Below are 19,637 nucleotides of genomic sequence, written 5' to 3' on the forward strand. Positions count from 1 at the left end.
CAGTCACTCACATAGTCACTCACTCACTCACCCAGTCACATACTCGATCACTCACACACTCACCCAGTCAGTCACATACTCACCCAGTCAGTCACATAGTCACTCACTCACTCACACAGTCAGTCACATACTCAATCACTCACATACTCACCCAGTCACTCACATAGTCACCCACTCACATAGTCACTCACTCACTCACCCAGTCACATACTCGATCACTCACATACTCACCCAGTCACTCACACACTCACCCAGTCACACACACTCACCCAGTCAGTCACATACTCACCCATTCACTCACACACTCACCCAGTCACACACACTCACCCAGTCAGTCACATACTCACCCAGTCACTCACACACTCACCCAGTCACATACTCACCCAGTCACTCACACACTCACCCAGTCACACACACTCACCCAGTCAGTCACATACTCACCCAGTCACTCACATACTCACCCAGTCACTCACACACTCACCCAGTCACACACACTCACCCAGTCAGTCACATACTCACCCAGTCACTCACACACTCACCCAGTCACACACACTCACCCAGTCACTCACACACTCACCCAGTCAGTCACATACTCACCCAGTCACTCACACACTCACCCAGTAACACACACTCACCCAGTCAGTCACATACTCACCCAGTCAGTCACATACTCACCCAGTCACTCACACACTCACCCAGTCACACACACTTACCCAGTCAGTCACATACTCACCCATTCACTCACACACTCACCCAGTCACACACACTCACCCAGTCAGTCACACACTCACCCAGTCACTCACACACTTACCCAGTCACTCACACACTCACCCAGTCACTCACACATTCACCCAGTCACTCACCCAGTCATGAATAAGAATCAGAGTGAGTTATCGTCTGCAGGTTCAGACACAGTCTGGAAACAGAAAAGATGAACTCAAAACCAAATTTAAGAAACCATTTATTTATATAAAACTGCAGTGAAGAAGTGCCTCTCTCTGTACACTCTCTCTCTCTCTCTCACACACACACACACACACACACGTCTGGAGCAGACACAGTTGCAGGACGGTTCTGTGGGAGTTTCTAATGAGCTGGCGACCACAGAAATGTTTCTAGACCCTAGTCTGAAAGAATGAAACCTTGTATTTACATTTACATTGATATTGTCTTATCATTCACTCTTTACAAAATCTGACCTTTACAGCTTCACTTTACACATCGTGTGAATGTTTCACAGTGAACAAACCAAGAGAACGTGTCCCAAACATCTTGGAAATTAAACCACTAACCTGTCAACAGCACTGCGTAATTAATGCTTCATAAATGCACTGTTAATGGGGTTATAACAAATACAACGTGTTTATAACGACGGGGATTAACTGGAGCTTATTACTTTAACTTAATTACAGCGTGAGCTTTATAAATCAAGACTGAAAGACTTCATTAACTCCATAACCCTGTAGTCATTATACAGCCTACAGCTCACACTGAGGCTATGGAGTGCTGTGAATGTAAGAGTCACTATATAAGAGCAGTTATAACAGGTGTAATAAACCATGTAAGACATAATGCCTTCTGTATGAAGTCCTATTATATATAAAACACACCTCAGATCTAGTCAATACTTAATTCTATATATTTCTACTAGATTTGTACTTTTTTCTTGTTTTATTCCATCGGCAAAAACATAGGCCTCTTTTAAAAATAATTTGCATCTTTTTTTTTAAAATCAAATGTTCCTTCAATGCATTTCAGATATAAAATAAAACCATTTACACGTGATAACGTCTAGCAATGGGTTCCATTCCTTACAGGAATCTCACAATGTGGAGTTTCAGACTCTGACTAGATCCAAGATGGCGTCCCTTAGGGCTGGACAATAACTCAGTATCAATATATAACCACAATATACAATATACAGTGTTTCAACAACATTTTCAATACTTTAACAAACGTTATTTACAGCATCCGCTCGTTACAGGGCGCTGTCATCAGTTCAGCACTCAGTATTAATATTAATATGAATAAATATTAACATTGACAAAGACCAGAGGTTAATGTTCGATGGCGATGTCATGCTTTTTGTTTGATATCAGAATTATATCGTATCGACCCAAATGAGGAATTATATCGTGATGTGAATACGGGGGCGGTATCGTCCAGCCCTAACCTCCTCTGAGACGTGCACAGGGTAAAAAGTAGCTGAAAGGATCAAACGATGCAGAGATACATGGGTTTGTTGGACACTGATGATACTGCACTATATTTGAGAATACAAACCGATAAAACAAGGCTGCAATGTCTCCTATAACTTGCATCTAAGGCTAGTGTTTTCACAGATACAGTACAGTACAGAGATATAAACCACCATCAATATTCACTGCTGTGTTAAAAACATCACTACAAACATTTAAAAACTGTACATGGCACACAACGTTAACACATTAAAAACCAGCGGTTTGACTGTAGAAAGGTGGCGAGAGAGGGGAGAGAGGGGGAGGGTCAGAAGAGTAACAGCTGGTGTCTTTAATCTCTCTGTGATATGTACATTTTAATTAACGCATCGTTTCTGCATTCGTTTACCAACTTACAGTCACTTCAGAGTGAGATAACGACACAGTTAAAGGTGCAGTCAGTCATTTCATTCTAACAGAAATTATACTGACACCTAGTGGACGTGTCAGAGATTCACGACTAAAACCTGTTGAAACATGGCCACCTCCGTGTGGGGGACCCACTCCGTGGAGAATAACTCTTCGTCTCCTGGGTGTGGACACGTAAAAATAATAAATAATCATTGGCATGAACACGGTGTTCGAGTTTTAGGTGAAAGAAGAAATGACTGATTGCTCCTTTAAAGAAAATGTCCAATGGTGTATGGTGTCCAATGAGGGCCAAAGGGTTTGAGAAACATCTATTTACTGAGAAATTACATTGTGAAAAGAGAGGACTGTCATTCACAGAGAGTTTATAAACCTGTTTTTAAAACTCTCCTTTTCAGAAATGTCATTTCTCAGTTGTGGGTTCTGCTCTTCTCTTCTCAGATGGTTTGTCCGTACTCTGACGCCGTATAAAGGAAGATAAACCCGCTGCTGACTCACAGCCTGTTTGTCTCAGACGTCAATGGGCAGACGCTGATTTCTTCCAATGAATGTCTCTGAAAAATGTGGATTTGTCTCTTCAACATTTCCATGGCTTCTCCAGTCAAAGGTGAAGCTGAGAGTCTACAAAATGTCTTCTTTTATCCATTCATTCGTTCACCTTTTGTGAGCTTCGTACGGGAATAAAGCACGTAATGAATGAAGTGCAGACATCACAGACAGTGCTTATGTAAAACTACTGGAGTGTTCTTTAAACACATCACGGCTGCTCTGAAATGCATTGACGTTTCTTTATCGTGCTTCGTTTTCTTTTGACGATGGAAGTAGCCTCTTGTAAAATGACCTTTAACCCTTTTAGACTTTTATCAAACACAGGTCAAAATGACCGGGACTGGACCTTCCACTTCAGAACTCTGTACATCACTGACGACCCTGAAGGCTGGAGTGCTGACTCTAATAAGAAGTGAATACAGCTGCGTTAAGGCTGTGGAGCTCTAAAGTCTCAAAAGACTGGAAACAGGAACGCTATTGGAGCAGCTGCACATGAGGCTACGGTCTTAACCTTCGACCGTGAGTGTGGGCCGCAGGGTAAACACCCTCTCTGCTGTGAGCGGGGATAAAGACCTAATGATTTGGCACTAGTACCTGACTACACTAACCTTTATGTGGCGGGATGACATCAAATCCTCACAGCTATGGACCACCACTCTTCCCGGAAGAGTGCGCTCTCTGAAAAACAGGTATGGCACAGGGACATCACTAGTACACACTGTGTAATGTACCTTTAAAGTCCTAAAGCTTCATTACATTCTCTTCTCCAGAAGAAGAGGGGGGTGTGAAATAAACTTAAACCTCTCAGAAATGAAGAGGTAATATAAATACACACTGTTACGTCCTGTAACTAAAGGTGCTGGATATGAGCCCTAGAGGGTGCCAGCGTGACCGGGAGTGTTTCTGCAGTGCAGAGGAACACACTCCTGATTAGTGCCCTTCAGTTCAGTAGAAGGTGTCCACATCCTCTGGGTGACGCATGGCTGAGACGGGTGTAGACTCACTGGCCTGTGGAGGGAGAGAGAGTACTCACGGCTCAGTGGGGAGGGTGCTATTCAGCTGTAAGGCTTCTATAAAGGCACCACAGCCAAGCTGAAGACGTCCAGTTAAAAATCCAGGCTCATGAGGAAAGGGTTAACTTCCATCGGCTGCCGTCAGACAGCTGCTCCCTTTAAACTGGGCTTTAAACCAGCGACGTGTTCAAACACAAACACAGTTTATTCACTCACTGTCTGGGCTTCCTTTAGCTTTACACTGGAGCTACGAGGCTAATGTAATGAGTGTGTGAGTGACTGGGTGAGTGTGTGAGTGACTGGGTGAGTGTGTGAGTGACTGGGTGAGTGTGAGTGACTGGGTGAATGTGTGAGTGACTGGGTGAGTGTGAGTGACTGGGTGAGTGTGTGAGTGACTGGGTGAGTGTGTGAGTGACTGGGTGAGTGTGTGAGTGACTGGGTGAGTGTGTGAAACTGTCCACAGGTGTGAGTGTGTGAGTGAGTGACAGGGTGAGTGTGTGACACTGTCTCATGTCTCCAGTGTAAAACTACAGAAGTAGAGCTGAGACAGTGAGCGTGTGGTGGTCTGTTGTACAGTGAGGGGGAGGACGTGAATATTCTTTTTTGAAATCCAGAGACACTACAGAAATCATAAAAAACAATAAAAGAAATACAATAACAATAATAATTATAATAAGAACAGAATGGGTCGGGCTCAGTTTTCCGCGCTGCTGCAGGAGCTCAGTGGTGAAGAAAAAGTCAGTGTGAGGTCCCTCAGCCTCAGTGTCCTGTCTCAGGTCAGTCTGAGTACTCCGAGGGGTTAAATCTCCAGGAGGGTGATTTTATAGGCGTCTGCGAAGCTCTCGATGCTCAGGATGAAGGTGTCCTCGTTGGAGTAGTGCTCGATGATGTTATCGTCCATGTTCACCAGGATCCTGAGGGAGACAAGAGTCCAGAATTCACCTGATCCACACACTCACACTCACACACACACACACACACACACACACACACTCACACACACACTCACACACACACCGGAATCACAGCTATCAACACACCCCTGAAGTCAGGCTGCGGTACGTTTCCCACCACACAGTGTGTTTTCTTACAAACGGGAGCCACTGATTTGCACCTAAAGCACACGCAGGGGTAAGAACACTCCCCGTACGTGGGTGGGAGATTGGATAAGGACTCGTGGGCAGCGGGGACTCTGTTCCTCGGAGGGTTGGAGGTAAATAAATTCACTGGTAATAAAACCGTAGCCGGCTGCACGTGTTTTCTGATAGAAACTACATTATAATTTATGAGGCTGTGTTGTCATTAAACACAGTGCAGACAGTAGCCGACAGTGCAGTGATTACCAATGACCTGCGATAAACACACAACAGGACCAGACCCATTCTCCCTCTGCGTCTCACGATCTCGGTGTCTGTAGGTGGTCTCCGCACACACTGCCAGTCACCGACATCTCCAGATACCGAGATATCTCTCTGGCTTCAGAGTCTCAGAGTCCTGACTTGACCTGAGGGTTTGGTCCAGTCTGTGACTAAAAGAAATCAGGGCTAGACTTGTGTAGTGTAAACCTGCTGTAAGGAGCTCAGAGCCTCAGCTGGATCTCTCTGAGACAGAAACACGGCTGTGCTAAATCACACCAAAGAGACTCCTCCCCCTCGAACATCACTGGACCCTCTGAATAACCAGGTCATCAAGGGTTAGAACTGTTCATGAAGATAACACTGGCTTTACATTAAGTGACTGGAAACCCTCCAGATATCAGCTGCCTTCATCCAGGGTTTGGTCAGAGTTTGACTCCAGTTTGACTTCCCACAGAGAGAGGGAGAGAGAGAGAGAGAGAGAGAGAGAGAGAGAGAGAGAAACACAGAGAGAGAGAGAGACCAGAGAGAGAGAGAGAGACCAGAGAGAGAGAGAAACACAGAGAGAGAGCGAGACCAGAGAGAGAGAGAAACACAGAGAGAGAGAGAGACCAGAGAGAGAGAGAAACACAGAGAGAGAGAGAGAGAGAGAGAGAGAGAGAGAAACACAGAGAGAGAGAGAGACCAGAGAGAGAGAGAGAGACCAGAGAGAGAGAGAAACACAGAGAGAGAGCGAGACCAGAGAGAGAGAGAAACACAGAGAGAGAGAGAGACCAGAGAGAGAGAGAAACACAGAGAGAGAGAGAGAGAGAGAGAGAGAGAATTAAGAGAACTTTATTTAGCCATCAGTTGACCTTACACCATTCAACACAAGTTCAAATTAATAAACTGCTAAATAAAGATTCTTATTCTCTTTATACACCAATAATATTCCAAAATTAGATAAATAAATAAATAAATAAATAAATAAAAAATAACAATTCTTTAAGAGTTAAGACATTATCAGCAATTGTCCCTAAAGAACATCCACATTCACAGTGAAACCTTCCCCTTCATCCCTCGGTCAACCCTCACAACAACCCTGCCATTTACACACGAATCAAATCCTCATCACCAGCTCCGAGCGATCCCCTACAGAACACAGCACATCCCCCCAACCCCACATCGCCGTAAAGTCCTCCATATGACCCACCAATCTAAAATACTCATACTCTACTCTGATCCTCCCTGCCATCAGGCCTTTCAGCATGCGCTCAGGATCTACACTGCCCCCTATAGCCTTGTTCTTCCTTGTTTTCCAGATTGCTAACTTCGCTGTCCCAATGACATAGTTCAAAAGGCAGAGTTTTCTTCGTGCCCTCGCTCGGTACTTCACACCTGCGATAAAAACTCTTTCAGAGAACTCCTCTTGAAAAGCATTAAAACACTGCCTTAGAAACAGAAACAGATCAACCAGCCTGTTACAGCGTAAAAACAGGTGCTCGATAGATTCCCCCTCACCACAAAATCTACACTGTCCCACTACAGACTGGTTAAGGTGTGCCACATGTCTGTCTGTAGCTATTGCCCCATGAATAATCCTCCACTGCAGATCAGCTGAGCGCTTTTCTATAGGGGGTTTATACAGAGACCTCCACCTGTCCCTCAGGGGGAAGTCTGGTCCAAACAACTCCAGCCACCTCGACAATCTCTGCCGCTTCAGAACCGACTGATGTGTCGCCCTGATACAGGTGTAATATAAAACCTTTCTCGGGATTGCTCCAAACTGTCCCAGTCCAGGGAGTTGTAGTAGGGAACCTGACAGGACTCCCGCCTCCTCCGGTTCTTCCCGAATGACCATTCCCACCGTTACTTCAGGGGCAGAGCGTGCTCCCGTCCTTAGGTCCTGTGCCCCACCTCTCCTTAACAACTCTTTATAGCCCTCGGGAAGAGCAGACTCCACCTCCTCCCTCAGACGAGAGGCCACCCTGGACGAGTGTAGCCCAGTCACCTCTGTGAGTTCTGCATCCTTCTTCCACCCCGTGATGTTCAAGAGGTGCCTCAGCTTAGTGCACCCCTGCCAGACTAAGCTCGCTCGCACACTTGCTGAAGACAGCAGTCCAGTCTGTAACAGTGGGTTATACAACAGAGGTTCCTCCCAGACCCACTCTCCTATGTTGCTGACCTCTCTGGATACTTTGAGGACATTGTTCCAGACTTGGAGAAGGGATCTGTAAAAAGGAGTTAGAGCAGACAGACTGACCTCGGCCAGTCTAATCCAGAACAGCTGAACGTCGTAACCCAGGTCTCCTGCCCGGTGTAAGATTTTATTAGCTACCCGAGTCCATGGCAGATCACGCTGGTAGAGCAGTCTCTTTATTGATTGCAGTCGAAAAGCCTTCACTCGGCTCTGAATGTCCACCAGACCCTGTCCTCCTTCCTCCACTGGTAAAAACAGTACAGCCGCTCGAGTCCAGTGCTGTCCACTCCAAAAAAAATCAACAAATTTCCTCTGTATCTTTTCTATCAGTTCTGCAGGAGGATCTAAAACCATCAGCTTGTGCCACAGTGTGGAGGCGGCCAAGTTGTTCACTACCAGCACTCTCCCCCTGTACGACAATCGTGGTAATATCCAGTTCCATTTAGACAATCGGGCAGACACCTTATCCAGCATACCCTCCCAGTTCTTCTGCTGAAATAAAACACTGCCTAAAAACACTCCTAAAACCTTTAAACCTTCTCTTCCCCATTTTAGCCCTCCCGGGAGTCGAGGAACTTCAGAGTCAGCCCAGTGACCAATCAAATACCCCTCACATTTACCCCAGTTCACTTTAGCAGAGGAGGCCTCCTCATACACTCTCAGACTTCTCTTCACTACCTCTATGTCCGCTTGAGCTGTGACCAGAACTGTGACATCGTCCGCGTAAGCAGACACGGAAACTCTCGATCCACAAAGATCTCGTGTTATCTGTACACCCTTCAGATCTCTTCTCAATCTACAAAGCAAAGGTTCAATAACCAGACTGTACAGTTGACCCGACAGTGGGCAGCCCTGCCGTATACCCCTCTTTACCGGCACCTGTACACTTAGAGCCCCACCCACCTTCACCATAACAGACGCCTCCCTGTACAAAAGATTTATCCAAGATATGAACCCATCCCCGCATCCAAACGCTGCTAGAGTTTTAAAGAGATATCTGTGATCCACTCTGTCAAAGGCCTTTTCCTGGTCTATAGACAAAATCCCCAGACTCTCATCATTCATTAAACTACAATCAATTACATCTCTCAGTAAAAACAAATTGTCCATAATCGTCCTGTCAGGCACACAGTACGTTTGGTCTTTGTAAATCACAGAGTCCAGATAACATTTTAGTCTGTTAGCCAAGCACTTAGACAGTATTTTGTAGTCCACACACAGTAGAGAAACAGGTCTCCAGTTTTTAAAAAGCCCAAGATCACCCTTCTTGGGAAGAAGGGACAACACGGCTCTCCGGCAGCTGGTGGGGAGTAGACCAGTCTGTAGACATTCCTGGATCACTTCATAAAAGTCCTGCCCCAAACATGTCCAGAAACATTGATAGAACTCAGCAGGTAATCCATCCACTCCGGGGGAACCTCCCGCAGACAGCTGCTTCACTGCCGCAGTAAGTTCCTCAAAGAAAATGTTGGTGTCCAGCTTCCCCCTTTGCTCAGGACTTAACTGCGGAAGGTCTTGGAGAAGATCCTCTGTACTGACCACGTCACAGTCTTTGGCCTCGTAAAGCTCAGAATAAAACTCCACAGCCATGTTCCTCATCTCGGCGGGATCAAACGTCACTGTTCCGTCGATGCGCCTTAAAAAGACCATCTGCTTTTGTTGAACTGTCCTTCTTTCCAAATTAAAAAAATAAGCACTTGGAGCATCTATATCTTTAATGGAACTGATCCTTGCACGTATTAAGGCACCTTTAACCTGGTCTTGCAGGTAAGAGCCCAGTTCTTGTTTTTTTTCTGCCAGCTGTCTTTGGAAGTTCACACCATTGTCCTGAGACATCAGTCTCTCCAGACTCTCAATGTCCTTCTGCAGTTTCTTCACAGCCATGCGGACAGATGATGCAGCATGAGCAGAATAACACTGACAAAAATTTCTTATCTGTGCTTTCCCTACATCCCACCACTGCCTTAAATTTTCAAAACAACATTTCTGGGCTTTCCACTCGTCCCAAAACAATAAAAACTTCCCACAAAAAACTCTATCTTGCAATAATTTAACATTAAAATGCCAATAATACTGTGCACGGAATGTGGACGCCCTACTAATCTCTACAGTGACCATGTGATGATCCGAGAACCCCACAGGAAACACCCCAGCCCTCACCACTCTGTTATTAAAACATTTACTCACATAGATCCTGTCCAATCGAGCTCCACACATTCTAGATTCCCTCACTTTTAACCATGTGTACTGCCTCATGCCTTCATTCTTCTCCCTCCACACATCCACCAGCTCACATTTACTAATCAAGTCAGTAAGAAGTTCACTAGAGGCTTTATGAGGTTCTACTCCATTCCTGTCTATTATGAACTGCGTAGTGCAGTTCCAGTCCCCTCCCATTACCACACAAGTACCAGCCTCATCATAACCTGAAAGTGCATCCAGTAACTTAGAAAAAAACTCCAGCCGTTCAGAACCTTTATTCGGTGCATAGGCATTCACAAACAAAAATGTGACCCCCTCAATTTCTGCTTTGATTAAAAGCATTCTGCCTTTCACCACCTCTGTACTCGATAAAACATTTACAGCCAATGATTCAGAGAACAGAATAGACACCCCTGCACTCATATTAGTTCCATGGCTAAGTACATAATGTCCCTTCCACCACAAACCCCAATCAATTTCATTATCACTAGTCGAATGTGTCTCCTGTAAAAACATTACATTAATCTTTCTAACACTAATCATCTCAGAGAGCACCCCCAACTTATTCCTGTCCCTACCACCGTTCATGTTTAAAGAACCCACCCTGAGCAGCTCCATAAAGGGAAAGATAAAGGGGGACAGGCCTAGTAAGAGCACCAAAAGCAAAGGATACATCCCGTGCAGTGTGTTCCTAATCATTTTTTCTTGGAGCTAGGACCTTTGCCTCTCCGTATTCTCGTTAAAATCTTTTTCAGTCGAAACCTCTTTTTTTCACTGAGAACGTCATACCCTACAGCCCTCTGAATACGTACGACCGAAGTGAAAAACTTCTCTACATCCGGGAAAAAATCCTTGACTTCTACCGCTCTACCAAACGTCTTATCCAAAAATACATTAATCTCCTGAAGGGAATAAAGATCAGACTCTTCACACTGAGACCCTAGGTCAGAAACACCAGAAAACACAGAGCAGGCATCCTCCTCCCCTACCGCCTCTCTATCAGCAACCACCTCTACTGCAGGAGGCACCACTGTGGCCTCCTCCATCACAGATTCCTGTTCTACCCTCACCTCCATCTCTGAAACCTCTTCCTGCACAGGTTCCAGTTCTACCCTCCCCTTTTCTTCACCCTCATCCATCCCCGTAACCTCCTCCTGCACCGGTTCCTTTCCTACCCTCACCCCCATCCCTATTATCTTCTTTTGCACAGGTTCCCGCTCTACCCTCCCCTGTTCCTTACCTTCATCCATCCCCGTAACCTCCTCCTGCACCGGTTCCTTTCCCACCCTCACCCTCTTCCTTGTTATCTTCTCTTGCACAGGTTCCCGCTCTACCCTCCCCTGTTCCTTACCTTCATCCATCCCCGTAACCTCCTCCTGCACCGGTTCCTTTCCCACCCTCACCCTCTTCCTTGTTATCTTCTCTTGCACAGGTTCCCGCTCTACCCTCCCCTGTTCCTTACCTTCATCCATCCCTGTAACCTCCTCCCGCACTGGTTCCTTTCCCACCCTCACCTTCGTCCTTGTTATCTTCTCTTGCACAGGTTCCCGCTCTACCCTCCCCTGTTCCTCACCTTCATCCATCCCCGTAACCTCCTCCTGCACCGGTTCCTTTCCCACCCTCACCTTCGTCCTTGTTATCTTCTCTTGCACAGGTTCCCGCTCTACCCTCCCCTGTTCCTCACCTTCATCCATCCCTGAGGTTTCCCTCTGTGCACTAGTCCCAGGCTCCTGAGACCCGTTCATTATTAACACTGTCTCAGTGTCACTGTTCTGGCCATTCGTCTCTCCAGGCTGCTCACCACCAGCCCCCATAGAACTATCTCTATTATCCCAGCCTTCCCTCTGCTCACCAGGGCCTCGTTCACTACCCTCCCCTGACGGAGCTGTACTCGGGCCCGCCTTCTCATCTCCACCAGCCTTGTGTGGGCACGTTTGTCTTTTATGTCCGATATCCCCACACTCAAAACATTTCAGACTCCCCGTGGCAGCGTAAGCCATATACGACCTGCCCTCGTGCCAAACTCTAAACGAAACATCCAACGTCGGTACGTTCAAAAACATAAACACCTGCCTACGGAACGACAGAACGTGTTTAAGAGACTCAATTTTACACCCGAGCGGAACCATCCTAAACCCACTTGCTATTTTACCAAACCGGGAGAGCTCGCGCTCAATAACCGCATTCGGAATAAACGGCGGGATAATAGAAACCGTGACTTTCACCGACATCGCAACAACCGGCGTCACCGCAAGAAACACTCCACTCACCCACACTCCACTTTCCACCAATCGATTCACAAAACCCTGATTCACCAGGAAAACCACCACCGCTCGGTTCATCTTCGACGCCGAAACAATGTTCTCATCACCGATCAGCGCCCCCACCCCCACCAGAACCTCCACCACTGAGGTTCCGGGTCCCGGCTCGCACCTGATCCCGCGACGGAGCGACTGAGACGGCGTACTCTCGCCTGGGAGGGACGCCATCTCCACACACCGCCGCGAAATCCGCAGCCAAACCCCCAAACAACCTCACTACCTCACCCCAGTAAATTTAAACAAATTTAATCACTATAAACTCTATCGTGAAAGAAAATCAAAGATAGATTACAGCCCAGAAACGCTCTCACCACGCGCCTCTACCTCCACCTCAGAGAGAGAGAGAGAGAAAGAGAGAGACCAGAGAGAGAGAGAAACAGAGAGAGAGAGAGAGAGAGAGAGAGAAACAGAGAGAGAGAGAGAGAGAGAGAGACCAGAGATAGACCAGAGAGAGAGAGATAGACAGACAGACATATAGAGAGAGGGAAAGAGAGAGAGAGATAGGAAGAGAGACAGAGTAAGAGAGAGAGAGAGAACAGAGAGAGAGAGAGAGAGACCAGAGAGAGAGACCAGAGAGAGAGAGAGAGAGACCAGAGAGACAGACAGACATATAGAGAGGGAGAGAGAGAGAGATAGGAAGAGAGACAGAGTAAGAGAGAGAGAGAGAGAGAGAGACAGAAAACGACTAAAAGGAGATAGAGAACCGCTGCCCAAAAGCTCAGATTTGATCAGAATATTTTCTGACTAATAGCTCATTAAAACAAGTGGAGGAACTGTGGGAAGCAGATTCAAAGCTTTACGCACCTGTGTTAATGAGAGGAGAAGGTATTTATTCTAAACCTGAATGTAAAGGGGCAGCGGGGGCCTAATGTTTAGGGACTGGGCTTGGTTCCGGGAGGTCACCGGTTCAATCCCCAGGACCCACAGGAACATCCACGGCTGAAGTGCCCTTCAGCATCTGTGTGGCTGAACCTCGCTCTGGGTGTGTGTTCACAGCCCCTAGTGCACCATTGTGTGTGTGTGTGTTTAATGACTTCAGACGTTAATCACTCACCCTTTCTTGCTCTTCTTGTAGATTTTGGCAATTCTCTCCACAGGGACACCGTATTTCTCTGAAATCTGTCAATGAGAAGCAGAAAGTCTCTGTAACACTAGACATTTCATCAGCTCTTCGTGAGGACGTTTAAACTAACGATTTAAAAGAATAATATTTAATTAAATCAGTGAATTAATTAATAATAATAATAATAACTTTACAAATTTATGCCCAAACACCTGAATTACATTAAACTTCGAGGCCCAGAGAAGTTTCACTTGGTGTTTTCCCCATCATTCATCACTATAACTACAATAAAGCGGAGAGTGCCACCTGTAGGAAGAGTTACTTACTGCATCCATGAGTCCTCGGAGAGTAGGGGACCTCAGCATCAGAGCATCAAACACCTCGTCTGACTCTTTCCTTACATACAGGAGCACTGAACACACACACACACACAGTGCTGTAAGTTGTTAAGGACATTCTAACAAGCATTTGTGCTAACGTTTACACGTCAAACAATGAAAACGGTGTCTATAAGGAGTACTGCAGCTGTTGTAGAGAGTCGTCTCCGTGTCGTCTCTCACCTTTCTTCTGTGTCTCCTCTTTGAGTTGTTTGTGTGGCGAGGGACTGTAATCTTCCTCCGCCGGCCGGAACATCCTTTTCACCAACACACTCCTGTAAACAGCGCAACACCAGTTACTCACTCACTCACTCACTCCACCAGAGAAGAGCGGAGGGCTCAGCCCTGCTCCAGCTGCCTCCTGGCTCCGCCCCTTGACAATCACACACACCTGCAGCTACTCAGAAGCTGCAGGTGGTAGCTCCACCAAAAGGCAGCCAGTTTTCGTTAGTTGTAATACACTGCTGCATTCGAAATGTGGCTCCTTCACTTCAGAACGCTGCCTTCTAAGGCACTGAGTCATAAGAGAGCACAGACTGTGAGGCACGGAGGGTGCTAACTTCTGTTTAGGACACAGCCCCCGTTTTACCAGTTCGTCTGTTTAATTTGTACAGTCTTCATCGTCCTGCAGACTCACCCTTCTCTTTCGATCTCTTCAGTGTTGAAGGCAAACACCTGCAGACAGAGCGCAGACATTAGTGTTAAACAAGAGCTGCTGCATCTGCCTTTATTTCAGCTTCATAAACTCTCCCAGAGAAGCTGAACCTCACATTTTTTACATAAATATATTTTTTTAAATACTTAAATCTGGCTAAATCTTGTCATGTTTATGTCTGTGATGTGAGAAATGTCTCTTCTCCAAGTAATATCTGTTAATATAAATCTCAGAATGGTCAGTCTGTGAGAGGTGTTCGGTCTGTGAGAGGTGGTCAGTCTGTGAGAGGTGTTCGGTCTGTGAGAGGTGGTCATTCTGTGAGAGGTGGTCAGTCTGTGAGAGGTGTTCAGTTTGTGAGAGGTGGTCAGTCTGTGAGAGGTGGTCAGTCAGAGAGGTGGTCAGTCTGTGAGAGGTGTTCGGTCTGTGAGAGGTGGTCATTCTGTGAGAGGTGGTCAGTCTGTGAGAGGTGGTCAGTCTGTTGGAGGTGGTTGGTCTGTGAGAGGTGTTCAGTTTGTGAGAGGTGGTCAGTCTGTGAGAGGTGGTCAGTCTGTTGGAGGTGGTCATTCTGTGAGAGGTGGTCATTCTGTGAGAGGTGGTCAGTCTGTGAGAGGTGTTCAGTTTGTGAGAGGTGGTCAGTCTGTGAGAGGTGGTCAGTCAGAGAGGTGGTCAGTCTGTGAGAGGTGTTCGGTCTGTGAGAGGTGGTCATTCTGTGAGAGGTGGTCAGTCAGAGAGGTGGTCAGTTTGTGAGAGGTGGTCAGTTTGTGAGAGGTGGTCAGTCTGTTGGAGGTGGTTGGTCTGTGAGAGGTGGTCAGTTTGTGAGAGGTGGTCAGTCTGTGAGAGGTGTTCAGTTTGTGAGAGGTGGTCAGTCTGTGAGAGGTGGTCAGTCAGAGAGGTGGTCAGTCTGTGAGAGGTGTTCGGTCTGTGAGAGGTGGTCATTCTGTGAGAGGTGGTCAGTCAGAGAGGTGGTCAGTTTGTGAGAGGTGGTCAGTCAGAGAGGTGGTCAGTTTGTGAGAGGTGGTCAGTTTGTGAGAGGTGGTCAGTCTGTTGGAGGTGGTTGGTCTGTGAGAGGTGGTCAGTTTGTGAGAGGTGGTCAGTCTGTGAGAGGTGTTCGGTCTGTGAGAGGTGGTCAGTCTATGAGAGGTGGTCAGTCAGAGAGATGGTCAGTCTGTGAGAGGTGTTCGGTCTGTGAGAGGTGTTTGTTCTGTGAGAGGTGGTCAGTCAGAGAGAGGTGGTCAGTTTGTGAGAGGAGGTCAGTCTGTGAGAGGTGGTCAGTTTGTGAGAGGTGGTCAGTCTGTGAGAGGTGGTCGGTCTATGAGAGGTGGTCAGTCTGTGAGAGGTGTTCGGTCTGTGAGAGGTGGTCAGTCTGTGAGAGGTGGTCGGTCTGTGAGAGGTGGTCAGTCAGAGAGGTGGTCAGTCTGTGAGAGGTGGTCAGTCAGAGAGAGGTGGTCAGTTTGTGAGAGGAGGTCAGTCTGTGAGAGGTGGTCAGTTTGTGAGAGGTGGTCAGTCTGTGAGAGGTGGTCGGTCTATGAGAGGTGGTCAGTCAGAGAGATGGTCAGTCTGTGAGAGGTGTTTGTTCTGTGAGAGGTCAGTTTGTGAGAGGAGGTCAGTCTGTGAGAGGTGGTCAGTTTGTGAGAGGTGGTCAGTCAGAGAGATGGTCAGTCTGTGAGAGGTGTTCGGTCTGTGAGAGGTGTTTGTTCTGTGAGAGGTCAGTTTGTGAGAGGTCAGTCTTTTAGAGGTGGGCTCACCTGAGCAGCTCTCTGCAGGTTTCCAAAGTGAACATCAGGAATGAAGAGAACCGGCTGAGCGTCCAGATCCGTCATTGTTTTAAAGAGAGTGCTGTCGCTCTTTTTGGGATGACTGACCGCTCCAGCACCTGTCTCCTTCCCTACAGAGGGAGAACAAAACACTGTAAACATCACAGAGGTCTCCGTCTGCAGGCTGTGGAGCACTGGACCTGTGTTCCCTGGAGAGACCGAGCTTCTTCCAGTACCTCTGTTATTAGTGGTATCCAGAACTTACACCGCAACAGCAGTCCTGACTACAATCAATTTCTCACAACAATGTGAATGAATAAATTAATGTCCTTCAGTTCTGGAGGAAGTGTGTGTGTGTGTGTGAGAGAGAGAGAGAATCTAACCTTTTGTCTTCTTGCGATTCTGCTTCCTCTCCTCGTCTCTGATCTTCCGCTCAGCTCCCTGAATAACACACACACACACACACACACACACACAGGAGAGAGTTTTACTGACTTAAGCTGTAAGATCTCCATACTGGGGGCTCCAGAGTGGGGTCCTAGAGCACATCTGACCTCACTCTAAGGGTGGGACAGCCCACTCTCCCTCATCTCTCTGCTTATGGAACCAGTTCAGATGCCATCTCTCGGCTGATGTGTCAGATCTGGGCAGTGCGTGTTCCCCTCCTGTGTGCTGAACTGTTCTTAGGTGTTTGTTTTAGCTACCGTTAATAAGTGATGAGGTCACGTAGCTCGCCCCTACTCTCCAGTAGCTGGGGACGGTGTGTGTGAGAGCGGGGACTCATTAGCTGTGTTCACACTACTTTAACACACATTTATTTTTCTAATATTTTTAAAAAGCGAAAATGCTTTAACCAGTCATTTCCATTCTCTAAACACATCAAATTAAAACAAAACAAAAAACAAAACGCATGTTGACTGATTATTTTTGCTGATGTTGGCTTCTCTCCTCAGAGCGATGTGAAATAAAGAGGAATGAGAATTGATGCTTTTTCAGTTGAGGTTAATCCTGAGCACTCACTGAGACAGCACGTGCACAGTGTGTTGATGTCCACCAGAGGGCACTAGAGAACTGCAGTGCAACACAGGGTGCAGGTTTCTTACCATACACAGTGTAAACAGACCCTCAGAGCCACAGCCGTGGTCCTAGAGCCCAGTTGCTAGCCTTAAACTAGTGTTTCACAGGGGAAGGTGCATAATGCTGCCGTTTCATCACCTCACATTTCAAAATAAAAGCCCTATTACTATAAAAATCATAACTCAAATTCCAGACAATACAAACTGATCAGCCATAACATAACAACCATAACAACCTCCTCCTTGTTCCACACTCACTGTCCACTCTCTCAGCTCCACTGACCACACAGGAGCACTTTGTAGTTCTACAGTTACAGACTGTGGTCAAGCTGTTGCTCTGCATACTTTGTGAGTCCCCTTTCCCCCTGTTCCTCAGCGCTCAGGACCCCCACAGAGCAGATGTGACGTGGTGGTGGTGTGTTAGTGTGTGTTGTGCTGGTGTAGAGTGGATCAGACACAGCAGTGCTGCTGGAGTTTTTAAACCCTGTGTCCACTCTCTGTCCACTCTGTGAGACACTCCTCCCTCGTTGGTCCACCTTGTAGATGTAGAGTCAGAGACAGTAGCTCATCTGTCGCTGCACAGTGTGTGTCGCTCGTCCTCTAGTCCTTCATCAGTGACACAGGACGCTGTCGGCTGGATGTTTTTGGTCGGAGGACTGTTCTCAGTCCAGACACTGAGGGGTTTAAAGCACTGCCTCCCACCCTTCTCCAAGATCTCTCTAATCCCAAACCCATGTCTAAACACTGGGAACTGACCTTATCACAGAAGACCTTGATCTGGCAGTAGGCTCTGTGCAGGGGTTTGTTGCTGCGGTTGTTGTAGCTGTAGGTGTCGATTTGGATCATCAGAGGAAGACCCTTCACTCCTTTCTGAGAGGAGAAATCTGTGCTGAGGCAGTTCACTGTGATGAAGATCTACAGATCACAGAAAAACAACACACGTCTTTATTTATACTCTAACACACACACGTACAAGGACAGATATCATACCAAAGCAAATTCCGCATGTAACTTTATAAACATATATGAATATATCTTGCCTTAAAAGGGGCCCATTATGAAATAAAAGAGAACAGAGTGAAAACGGCTAAAAACCAGAGCTTCTGCTCCTCGCTCCTCACTGCTGTGCGCTCGGGGTCGGGGTGAACAGCGAGCGGCTCGTTATCATTTAAAGGAACAGGTGCATTCTGAACAGGGGCTGTTTACACAGGGGGAGAACACTGCTGTGGGGTTTGGACCAAATATCCAGCTTAGGTCTAGAACTGCTGTAATGGGCACCAACTCCCTACAGAATGGGTTCTTCAGAGGTCTATGACAGTGAACTTCTCCAGGCAAATTTCACTCCTGTTTACTGTGACTGCGGTTTCACAGTGCTGTGACAAAAACAGTGTCTTTTCCTGGTGTGTAACGGTCTGATCTTTTTCTGACACGGAACATCGTAGCCGTTGGGAGAGAGAGCCCTGTTTTTCTCTGTCGCCACCTACTCACGCAAAGTAGGAGTGTGTCTGGACATGTTCAAACAGAGCGCCACTCTCCACACACTCCACACGATCCATCGGAGTGTGTGGAGAGAATCCTAAAGTCCACGAGGCTGAGCTCTCTTTGCTCCTTCGGTCCTGAGGGAGAACTCAGAACCTCCGGAGCTGCCGTGTGGACCACTCAGCTCTTCTTTTTCTGGATCATTCTGCTATAAAATAAATAACTAGAGTCAGCTGAGTGACCCAATCACAAAGCAGCACCACAACTCACACACACACACACACACAGGAGAGAGGGTCAGGAGATGGAGCTGAAGAACAAGGAGATGTCTGGAATCGCAAACGTACCCGAGCAGACTTCTGGTCCTTAGCACAGTTGGTGTGCAACTGCATTCATTTGTGTGTGTGTGTGTGTTGTGTGTGTGTGTGGTGTGTGTGTGTGTGTGTGTGTGTCTGTGTGTGTGTGTCTGTTTGTGTGTGTGTGTATGTGTATGTGTGGTGTGTGTGTGTGGTGTGTGTATGTGTGTGTGTGTGTGTGGTGTGTGTGTGTGTGTGTGTATGTGTATGTGTATGTGTGGTGTGTGTGTGTGTGTGTGTGGTGTGTGTATGTGTGTGTGTGTGTGTATGTGTGTGTGTGTGTGTGTGTGGTGTGTGTGTGTGTGTGTGGTGTGTGTGTGTGTGTGGTGTGTGTGTGTGTGGTGTGTGTGTGTGTCTGTTTGTGTGTGTGTGGTGTGTGTGTATGTGTGTGGTGTGTGTGGTGTGTGTGTGTGTGTGTGTGTATGTGTGTGTGTGTGTGTGTGGTGTGTATGTGTGTTTGCATCACTGACTAAATTAATTTCCTACTGCGATAATAAAGCTGAACTTGCCTTAACTGAAGTGTGTATGAACGTGGGTTATTTATTAACTCTCTCCTTCACGTAAACTAACAGCACACTCCGGAGTGTAATTCACTCAGGTTCAGCTCCAGAGAAACTCCAAGCTTAAATTAAACACTGTTCCTGATGAAACA

At 46.9% G+C, this 19,637-nt stretch overlaps 1 protein-coding gene across 1 annotated transcript in view; it reads right to left on the minus strand.

Annotated features, from left to right (window-relative positions):
• Positions 1-981: 981 nt before the first annotated feature.
• grhl2b (grainyhead-like transcription factor 2b) overlaps positions 982-19,637 on the minus strand; it is a 44,002-nt gene continuing 25,346 nt past the window's right edge. Inside the window, exons 9-16 of the mRNA XM_066674543.1 lie at positions 17,907-18,065; positions 16,458-16,515; positions 16,066-16,205; positions 14,303-14,340; positions 13,849-13,940; positions 13,615-13,700; positions 13,280-13,344; positions 982-5,082 (exon numbers count right to left, since the gene is read on the minus strand). Of these exons, the coding sequence (XP_066530640.1) occupies positions 4,968-5,082; positions 13,280-13,344; positions 13,615-13,700; positions 13,849-13,940; positions 14,303-14,340; positions 16,066-16,205; positions 16,458-16,515; positions 17,907-18,065 (753 nt within the window). The 3' untranslated portion in view covers positions 982-4,967. The remainder of the gene's footprint in view (positions 5,083-13,279; positions 13,345-13,614; positions 13,701-13,848; positions 13,941-14,302; positions 14,341-16,065; positions 16,206-16,457; positions 16,516-17,906; positions 18,066-19,637) is intronic.

This window comes from Hoplias malabaricus, chromosome 6 (genome assembly GCF_029633855.1).
Source record: "Hoplias malabaricus isolate fHopMal1 chromosome 6, fHopMal1.hap1, whole genome shotgun sequence".
In the NCBI taxonomy this organism is placed as follows: Eukaryota; Metazoa; Chordata; class Actinopteri; order Characiformes; family Erythrinidae; genus Hoplias; species Hoplias malabaricus.